The following is an 11,232-nucleotide window of genomic DNA, read 5'->3' as shown; positions in this document are numbered from 1 at the left end:
CAGTTAGGCAGACTGAAACCTCTGCTAAGGGCTACCACAGGATATTTTTAATTTTGATCATAGAAGGTAAAAAGTTTAATTGAAATATCAATTCAGTAAGACATCTGAGTGTATTACCAAACAAAAACTGTTAGCTGCACATCCAAAAGAATTTTCAGTCTTGTAAACATTTTTTAGGATAATTTTTTAAATAGCTCAGTTTCTTTAAACAACCAATGTCAGTTTTTGTTGGAAAACAAAAGTATAAGTCCATGAAATTTGGTCATTGCTTTCACCAAAAAAACACACAAAACAAATAAATCCACATCAGCTCCATGTTAGATTAATATAAATAGCAATTTCAAAACTTAAAAAACATTCTATTTACACACTGATGAATCCGCCATGGGCAAAAATAAAACTTACTGTGCTAAGCACTTGTCACATTCTCTCTTCTCCACTTCAACTTCTCTCTAGCTTTCAACAGCAACTTTAACTACATCACAATTACTATTTGTTTACTTCCAGAGAAAATTTTAGTAACATGAAAGTCAGGCAAAAACTAGTAGAGCCATATACAAAATGCATAGCTAATATTAGTAATATGATTTGTTCACTACATGAGCATGTAGTTACATTACCATAATATATAGAGAGATCCATTTTCTATTAGTTTCCTCTGCTTTACAAAAAATCTAGAACCAACCAAAAAACATAACAAAACAACCCCAGAACAAAACAAAAAAAAAGGTAATAGAATAAAAATAACACCAAACAAACAAAACCCCATGAAGCAGAAGTCTAGAATTTTAAGGCTTTTGATTAGCTAGACTGAAATGGAATAACTGATCCAACTTACCCAGAAAAGCATCCCATTTAAATATGGAGATACTAACAGATGTCAATATCACCTATTCCCATAGCAGCAAGCTCAAAAGGCTCATCACCATCAGGATGCTCTATTTTCTTCAACAGTTCAAGTTTCCTTCCTTTATCTTCCAGGTATTTCTCCTCTTCATGCTTTTCTCCAACACATGAAAACATTGACATCTCTCATTTTCTTTCCATACAGAAATGTATGCAGTAACATAAGACTCTTCTGTTTTCCTAACATGAAATTTTCTTAGTGATGTTTTTTTTCCTGGACTTTTCAACATCTGATTTCTTTTCTGACTTCCTCCCTAAATCTGAACCCCTTTTAAAAAGTATTGCATGCAGTTACTCAGTACCTGTATACAATCTGTGCATGATGCTAGCAATGACAAATCTCGTGCAGTCAGGAAGCAATTTTTTCCTTTTGTTACAGCACTTCACCAGAGCTTTAAATTCAGTTATTTGTTCAGATTAAGATCTACATTTTCTTCCAGCTTACACTCAAACAGGTCTTCTGTTGGCAATTTTTTTTTATCCTGGAGCTGCATGTTTACATTAAGACTGTCTTGAATCTGAAAAACCATTTGGAAGCAAATTGCTGAGTAATTTCAATTTCACATATGCTATTACACCTACCAGCATAAAGTACTAAGAATTCTTACTAAGACTATGTCCAAGAGTTTCAAGTGCACAAACAGAGGACATATTTTACTCATGCTTTTCTCAGCCATATTCTCTCAGAGAATAGAGAAACTCTCCCTTCCACATTCTGCTTTATGACTCCTGCATGAACTGCAGCTTCAGGGGTAAACTTGTTGTTGGGAGGAAGGAATAAAAATGAGGCTGGCAGGCAAATGGCTTTTTGTCCTTTCTTCTGTGCCACAGGAATACACCACCCTGTCACTGCAGGCTCGTGAGGCACACTAAGTATGATCACACAAGCACTTTGCTTTTCCTTCTAAGCCAACTGTCAGGTCCTGCTATAAAACCTGAAAAAGCTAATTATGTCATGAAGCAGATTACAGAAACACATGCTCTTGCAGGCAATTTTTTAACACTGGAAAGGCATTTCAATTCCAAAACAAAAACCTCAGCTTCGCTATGTATTTATAAGAAGGAACTTTTCATTAGCTGCTTAAAAAGCTCAGAGCAAGCTCTCATTGCAGCAACTTGGCCCTTCTCATCAAAGCTGTCCAGCCAAGACAGGGAAGAGCCTGGGCTGTAAGTTTAATTTCAAGTTGTTTCAGTAACAGTGTGCTATTTATATGCTCCTTGAATATTGCCCCAGAGCCAAGAACACCCACACAGTACAAAGACATCAAGCACAATTATGTCTTTGGTGAATGGGTCAATTCCCCCCTCACTAACACCAAGGCCAAGAGTAGCTCCATTAAGTAAAAATTAGCAAGAATGAGACCCCATAAGTCCCCAGGAAAATCAGGCCAGCTGCAAACAAAAGCTATTTAGAGCTTGGTTTTGCTCACTGACACTTCCAAGACAGCAAAACCTGTGGTGCTGGAGGAAGCTCTTCTCAGAAGTGACTTAGCCCATCTCCATGAGGCAAGAAAACACTAAGGACTGCCCCAGTTTTCACCATTTCTAAGTGTACCACCAAACTTATTAGTTTTAGAAGAAGTACACTGCTACTTTCCATAGCTACTTCAGTGCAAGATGAATAGGATAAAAGACACAAATATGTCAGAAGTACAGTTGGGTGGGCAGCTTTTAGTCAAACATGAAAGAAAAAATATTTGTGGATGGTACTTTTTGCTGTAGGTAACGAGAGAACTGGTAGAGTTGCCATTAATTGACATCTGATTTGGCACATTGTTATTATAAAGGAAAAAAATTATATTTGAAATTGTCAGTGAAGTCACAAAATGCATCTGTGAATGTGAAAATTACTAGAATCCTTATTGTTCAAACTGTGGGTTTCTTCAGATTCCAGCTGAAAATTCTGACCATGAGAATTGCCAGCAAGTCAAAACCAGAGATAAACTGCAACCTCAGCAGGACACAAGATTTAAATTTAAAATATTGCAGGTGAGTCTTTTCTCAGGGGTGCTGGAATTTCTTGAGGTTCCAAAAAGGCACCTAAAGGAAGAAAGACAGAGTGTCTCCTTCTGAAACATCCCCTTCTGACACACCCTCAGTAGGAAACTGACAGCCACTCAGTGTAAACTTTCCCCTACAGTCCCTCTCTGGTGGACAAAAAAAATTATCTGAATTTATCAGCATTTATCTGGAAGAATTTCCAAGCTTTTTTCCCCCACCCCTTTTTATATTCCCTAGGGCACAGGGAGGGGAAGCCTCACCTGGAAGAGACTTTCAAAAGTGGAGCTGTGCACCAGGTTACAGGAGTGTGAGTGATGCTGAGTACATTAAAAGCCAGTTAGGGTCAATACACCTGGGTTCCCTTGTCCTTACCACCTTACAGGCTTCTCTTTTTGACAAGCAATTCCATTTACAAACCTACTCAGCCACAGCAGTCTTGTAAAGAGTACATGTAACAAGTCACAAGTTGTTCCATTTATTTGAGTAATTATCTGGTAAATAAAATCATCAGTAAACATTACAAAATTAAATACATTAAAAAAGCTTGCCAGTATACATAAAATTCACAAACATGTACTTCTCTTGAAAAATAAAATATGTTCAGAGCACCCTTGATATAAAATGCCTGACTAATGTCACCTACCAGCAAATGGTAGCTTATCAAACATTCTAGTTAGGACATTTTCCAGAAGGGAGCAGGGATCTCTGTTCTTGCTCTTACTTGTAAGAAAGCCCAAGTTAAGAAGTCTCCCACTTTTCAGGGCAGAGCCATAAACAAAGGTTGTATTACTCTTTGCCTACTTTTATAGGAAAGGAATCTGCATTTGATTAAGACCACATCATTAAATGCAATACAGTACTTGCAATTCATTTTGGTATCACTGCCTTTCCTCCAGCATGAACCAGCTTTTTAAATGGGAATGGACATTCCTCCAGATATGACTCCAGGCCCATATTCAGTATGTGTTAGCACAGCTCCAAGACACCATGAGGTGGAGAGGAAGTGATCCTGGCAAAGAATCAGAGTCAATCAAATAACTTTTAAGTCTACAAATTAAGCCCTTAAAATTCCCAATTTTCATATGCTGTAGTTTAAACACGGAGATATGATGAGATTCTTCACTGGGCTGCTTCAGCGTATTTAGAAAAATGGCAGCATTCATTTTAGTAATCTAAATTGGTACCTTTTGGTAGCAAATTTGCAATAACCACCATTTAAATAATTTACTATAACAAATTTCTTCTTCCATCCATGTGAAACAGTATTCACAACCCACTTTAAAATTTATGTACAGACAAGCACAAGAAACTTGACATCCATGAGTTAAATGTACAACCAACTTAAGAAACGTTATCCAACTAGGTGCAAGGAGAAGTCTCCTAGCTCAGTAAATTTACAAGATCTTCTGGTTCACCACACAGGCTTGCTGCCCCTCATCACTAACTCTTGGATTCTTCACTTGCTTCAGTAATCCTCAGGTGAAAGTTGAGCAGCATCCAAATTGTTGATATTTTTGATAAAAAATAATTGACACTTAAAAAAGAACCTTTAAAACACACACAAAAAAAAAATTCCTTGAGTCAAAACTGAATAAAATCAAAAAAGTTGTGGAGAAAGACAATTATTTTAATAAAGGTCTTGTATTCAAAGTCCCATTTCCCTTGCCATGTCTTTTACAGAGTGCTATTACTTTGAGTTATTTATATACTCTTCTTTTGAGGGGGACTGAGTTTCCTCATTCCTCTTATCCGAGTTAGCAGCTCTTTGATAAATTCCTAGGGAAAAAAAAGAAAATATGAGTAATTTTAACGATCCCATATTACCATAATTGAGTTTTTAAAAAAAGACACAAACTATACATTTTCATTTAATCTTTTACTGCTAAGCTGGAATTTCTCTAGCCTGACTACCAGGAACCTGATACACATCCTCCCCATCCAGCAGAAGTGTGAACAATGAGCTTTTCCTTGTGATTGTCCTGGCTCAGTTATAACCCAGCTTTCAGGTTTGTACTGCACAGGGCCTTATGCCAACTACTGAATAAAGCAAAACCTATACAATGCAAACAGTCAAAGCAGACTTCCACAACTTAAACCTGAAGAAAAATCAGCACTCTTGCCAAAAGAGGTGTTTCTCTTGACACTCTCCATGCTGAGAACTAGTATTTTGGTTGGCTGCATGCTGAGCTGTACAAGAAAGCTGATCTGGCTAAAAAAAATGAGCTGTTTTTCCTCTTGTCATGCTAATTTCCAAGCTGGCTCAGCTTTCTGACCAGGCTCACCAGCCAGCCCACACTACCACCTGTGTCAGTCCAAGGCAAGGTAGGAACAAGGAGCCAGAGGTAGCACCACTGGTTTACCAGGGGTGAAACTGGTTGCAGGGTTAAATGAACGACACTAATTTGAAAACAAACAAAAACCAAACAGGCTCCCCTGCCACCAAAAAATAAAAAACAACCAAAAACCAAAAAACCCAGAACACAACAAACCAAGCCACAGATCAGGCCTTTCTTCATGGTGATATTTTCCCCAGTTTTAGCAGATTGCCTCTTTTTAAACTGTGTGAGAACAAAAGCTTACAGATTTGCAACATTCCCTGAAATCCTTTTGGTATACAATTTCTTGCAGGTGCATTAAAAGCTAAATTACCTCCTTACTGTCACATAGGGAAAATAATTTTTATCCACAGTACTATGTATCCACAGTAGACCTACAAAAAGGTTCCTATGAAATCAGCTAGCTGTAAACATGGAATGTAATTATTCAGTTAGGCTGATGTGAAAAGCAAGGTTGGACAGGGTTTTGAGCCCAGTGTATGGTGTCCCAGCTCCTGGCAGTCAAACTAGATGATCTTTAAGGTCCCTTCCAACCCAAACCATTCTATGATTCTATGAAACAACTAAAAGCATGAGTTCCTGGATGAATGCTTGAAGTTAAAATTCCAGTCAACAAAGTCGCCACTTAAATGACAACACAGTACCTTTGAAAAAAGGTCACACTGAAACATGTCTTACAAGGTGCTACACTTTGCATAAGGAAAGTCTGTGTAAATGTGTATTTTAACTTGAGAAACATGTCAGGTTTTTCTGGTGGGACCATGGTCCCAACAAACCAATTTCCTTTCCTGATTATGCAGACCTATAGTGAACTGCATGCACTGTTGCACCCACACTACCTGTGGCTGCAATGAGCAGCAGCAAAGGCAGAGCAGTACATGACAGTGGAGTCTTTACCCTGAACTAAGTGAAGGCCACTTCAGGAATACATCTATGCATGTCAATATCATGTATCTGGGCAGACAGCCTAATAAGATGACCAGGTTTCTCAAGATCCCCAAATCCTCTACCTCCATCCTCTTGAAGCTGTCTTACTTCACAAAGGCACAATCACTGCAACAATATCAACTCCAAGCTTGTCACAATCTAATACTTCTCCACTAAAAATATCAGAAGAAGGATGAAGACATGGTTACTCTAAAAATTCACAGCTTTCAACAAATTTTGCATTAACTCTGTATCATCATATCATCACTGTAAGGAACTATTAGACTATAAAACTATATGGCCAAGTGCTGCTTGAAACACAAACACTAGGATTTTTTACTATCATACTTATATGAAGCCCTGCAGTACAATCACTAGAGAAATAAACTCCCCAAAATGATCTTAGAAGATTTTTATTGCGGGTGAATGTCATTTGTATTGCCTCTCAACATGTCTTTCTATTAAAAAACAAAAGCAAACAAAAACCAAGCAAATAAGAAATCCACTACAGTCCCATCAGATTAAGACAGCTTTGGAGAAGAATGGTCTGAAGTGCAGTTCTTCCCTAAGAAAAGCTTTTAAAATTGTCTGTTCAAGCCACAAATACTCTACAGTAAGACTCTATATCTGGAAACTCTCCAGCAGCCTCACAGAAGTAAGAGGCTTAAGGGAAGGGGCATCTGCAGAGTGGACAGGGACATCTGTGGCACTCTGTAGTCATTTGGGATATCCCATCTTGTTATTCTTCTGCCCATTTTCCCACAACTCAGTAGAGTCTGGACCAAGTTTCCCTTAGATATGAAATATAGCCAGGAGTCAGCTGCTTTTTAGTATGACATTATAGCAAAAGAGAGGAATTCCTCTCCTTATACCTTGAAGAGTTATCACAAGTGCCTTCTTTTCAAAACAAGATATTTGCTTGAAGTTTTCAGGCAAGTTTAACACTACCTGGAAACTTCTTGATGCTGCCAAAATAAACCAACCCCCTCAAGGAGATCTGAAACAATTGCAACTATTCTTAAGGCAGAGAAGGCATTCATTTGAAGAAGTACATACAATAATTTTAATAATAATAATAATAATTTACCAAAGAATAAACCCAACAAGAGCATTTTGTATGTGGCAGACATTTTGCACAATACAGTAGCACTGTTGTGCACTTCCTGTGGACACCCAAACCACAACACTGGTTCAGCACATTTCTGATTTAGGTATCACTTTACATCTGATACTTGCATGGAGCTGGCTGTCATTAACACAGTTGTGCTCTCCAGTGCTTGTGCCTTTCTTGCTTTGCAGTTCCCCACAAAGGAGAAGCAGTGTTCTAGAAAAGATGCACATTTTCCCTCATGGAGGCAGGAAAGATTTCACAGCATTTCAGCAAACCTTCACTTTATAACTAGCAAGGTCAGGTTTATGTCAGCAATACTCATTTTGTTTTCTTAAACCATTGCTCAAAAATTGTGGTGTTGTTCCTTGTGGCCATTTGAGTCAAGACTTAATATCTACATCAATCTTCACTTCGTACACAAAAATCATTTTACACAGAGCATTTTACCGAAATCCCCTCTAATAAGATATGCTCAACTTTAGCATCAGACATTTTAAAGCTGATCATGTACTAATCTATGTTAAAAGCACTTCTATAATACAGGTTGAATTATGTACCTATATATACTGATTTAATTCATGGACTTAAAAAGTAAGAATAATTGAGCTAAGGATTCAAGAACTTATTCATTATTCCTTGAAGGTTATAGCCAGAAATACACAGGCTACATGCACTTCTAATACAAGAAAAATATCATACTAGCACCTTGTGCCTTGGTAAAAAAATAAAGAATAAAATTTTTTAAAAGTGCAAAAAAGGTATACAAACATTGTTAAAATTCTTTTTTACAAATTTTCTTCAAGGAGGCCCCCTTGTTACAAATATTGAGAATCTTATTAATTTGTAATACTAAATCATTGTTTCTAGAAGACATCTTTCTAATTCTAAAGGCAAATTTTAATGAGAGACAGACCAAATTTATAGTTCATTTGAACTCATCTATATTCAGCCTTAGGCAAAAAAATAATAAAGGCAAAAAACAAAGGTGAAATGATAATGCAGGAAAGGGGAGGAAATCACTTCACCTCGCTGCTTTGGTGGTGTGACTCATTGTTTTAATGAGGTCATTTGACAGACAATGAATTCCAGGCTTCCTATTCAAGTCTTTCAATTAATTCTGGAGACTAATTAGACTCTGCCTCTCCAGATTTCTCTTCCTCAAACAGTGCACATATAGTAGGACTAGTTTTTAAACTAAAATTGAGAGTTTCTAGTCCTCCTGCTTCACTAGAGCATGACATGAATTCTAAAGTCAGCTTTCCTTCAGAACTTTACTTCCCTGTAGCCAGGTCAAAAACCAAGATTTCCTTAACTGTTTGCCCAAGGCTATTTCTTGGAGATGGCTTCATTAGTTGGATGTAAGAACTAAAGTCAGCCTGGAGAGCAATCCCACAGCTACTTGGGAAAGAACCTAAATAGTAACCCTTCTTACTGCCAAACACCTTCTCTTCCACACAGGCTCAAACCTCTCCCAAATTGCACAGAGAGAAGGGAACCACTTTGGGAAAACAGGGCCAGAAATGCCTACTATTAGCAAGAACCAGTGCAGCATCTCTGCAGCCTCACTGAACAATGCCCTCAACATGCCCTATCCAGGGAGGCCATAGCACCATCAATGTCAGAGCACAACATTTTTGCACAATTTAGCTTCTTGGTGAGCTCTGTATAAGGCACTAACTGCATACCACAAAGCTTAGCTATGGTACACAGATTATTCTTGTTCAAATCATCACTTGCTCTTCCATTCTGATATTGCTATGGGTATTTATAAGTTGTATTAATGAGCACTTGCAGAAATGAAAACATGCAACCTTAATTCCCTCCGACACTGTAGTACAATATAGGGCAGATCTCTGCAGGCACATAAAAAGTTTTAGTTCACTGAATTCAGTGGTCAAATGGATGAACAAGAAATCATGTTTTACTGGAAATGCATCTGCCTGCATTGCTTTTAAGCAAGAATGCTTTCTAGCCTTCTTTCTCTACAAATTCTCCTATTTAATTTCAAGTAATACGGACATAAATACATTTGCTGTGACTTAATTTACCACCCATCAGCTGCCCTGGCTTGCCCATATGTAAGGCAGCACACTGCACTGAGGATTTATGTCATATTTGCAGTGACTACTGCTTCTTGCAGGTATCCTACATAGTACTGCCTTGCAGCCACATAGAAAAAACAAAGAATAACATTAACTTGAAATAATTCATAACATATTAGGACCAAAATAAACATATAGTCCTTCAAAAGTTATGGGGCTCTGTTTCAGAGGCACTGAGCTTTCTAGCCATGCCTTCATACTAAAGACATACATTATGCCAATACACACACAAAACAGCTTTTATCTTTAAAAAGCACAGTGCCTAGACCACTCTAAAAAGTTGCATCACAAGCCTTTCATTTGCTCCAACTAGGAATTAAGCTTGGAGAAACACACAGTTAAGCAAATGCATCTCTACCTTTCTAGGTGTTAAAAGCTTCTGAAAGTAATTGAGTAGTCAGTAACTTAAATCTCTGCCCAAGTTCTCCAGAAGATACACACATTTCAACAGTTTGTTTGCAAACTACATTGAACATTATTATTAGAAGTTTCCAGACTGTAACTTGCTTTAATGCTGCAACTTAATCTCTTTTTTATCCCATTTTTCATGAAGTGAAGAATTGTACTAACAAAATAGATTTAATCCTGCCTGAATGGGAGAGATCTCCAGCCCATTCATCTGAAGCTTTGTATATTTCCATAAAAAAAGAAAGAAGTAAATAAACAGCAAATCTAATTTATCCAGTTCTCTCCAAGCACTCATCTGCAGACCTTGCGTTGCTCAGCTGCATCTTTTGGAGTCAGTAAGCATAAAAATTGCCCACTCATTGGAATTCTCTTCCAAAGTACTTCAAGAGTTTCCTTGTTATTTCTCCTGTCATCAGGTTGGCAATCCCACTAGTGGAAGCTCTAATTCACATCAGCCACAAATATTTCAAATTTTCTCCAACACCCAGTCTAAATGAGTGGCCTTGCTGTTACCAATAGCAGAGATAACAGCAATACATATTTAGTCAGCCTTCTTCAAAATATATGCCTTGAAAAACCTCATCAATTTCACAATCACAACTGTCTTCCCATCCTAAATAGGAGTCTATTGTGAAGTGTCTAAACATCATTATCAAGATTGCAGATTATATTTAAATTTGTTCTATTCACTGCTAACATTAAGATTCTTCACCATCAGATGATTACAGAGAACATCAGACAGAACTGAGACAGAAACTCAAAGGTCAGAGTGGGATTTTCCACAAGTAACGTGTGGGGCTGCATGAAGAATTGACTGCTCTGGCACACAGATGATGCAGGAAGAGGGTGCTACTCCCTGCTCCTCTTAATTACAAAATGTCAGATCCAAAATTTGATTATGGCACTGATTTAGCAGATACTCAGTCCTTTAAGTTTGTGTACATAATAAGTCGTTACATTAAGGTCCCACATTAAGCATTTTTCCATACAAATTAAAACAGCCATAACTGCTAAGAAAATCTTTTTAATATTTTAAAGCACATTCAACAGTCTAGCTGTATTTCCATTAGAAGAAAGGTTTAGTAACAGTTCCTCATAAGTTACTGTCAGCTATTATCTTTGGCCAAATTACTAAAGAGGTTGGGAACTCTGTACCTCTTTTAATTGGCCTGGATAACTCAACTTCCTCTGATGAAAAGTCAATCCAGGATACACACAAATGTTCCCCAGTCTTTCCTTAACCTTGAGTCCAAATGGAAGATACTGAACAAAATTGACTTAAGATATACATTTGCAGGTTGAGTTTTTTTGCACAACTGGTAAAAGCTTTCTGCCTGTACTATTTTTCTTTATGTTCTGAATAGCAGGGACATCATATTACATAACTCTTCCCCTATTTAGTAATTACTACCTTTTGCAAATTGTATAACTCTTGATGATA

General features: G+C 37.4%; 1 protein-coding gene across 2 annotated transcripts in view; it reads right to left on the bottom strand.

The window, feature by feature from the left end:
* Window positions 1–3,359: 3,359 nt before the first annotated feature.
* PPP1R14C (protein phosphatase 1 regulatory inhibitor subunit 14C) overlaps window positions 3,360–11,232 on the bottom strand; it is a 50,830-nt gene continuing 42,957 nt past the window's right edge. For both annotated transcript variants that reach the window (XM_079329141.1, XM_079329140.1), the window contains one exon: window positions 3,360–4,683. In XM_079329141.1, the coding sequence (XP_079185267.1) occupies window positions 4,609–4,683 (75 nt within the window). In that variant the 3' untranslated portion in view covers window positions 3,360–4,608. The remainder of the gene's footprint in view (window positions 4,684–11,232) is intronic.

The sequence above is a fragment of the Erithacus rubecula genome (genome assembly GCF_903797595.1).
Source record: "Erithacus rubecula genome assembly, chromosome: 2".
Taxonomy (NCBI): domain Eukaryota; kingdom Metazoa; phylum Chordata; class Aves; order Passeriformes; family Muscicapidae; genus Erithacus; species Erithacus rubecula.
Note: the sequence above shows the minus strand (reverse complement) of the source record. Positions and strands in the feature narration are given on the sequence as shown.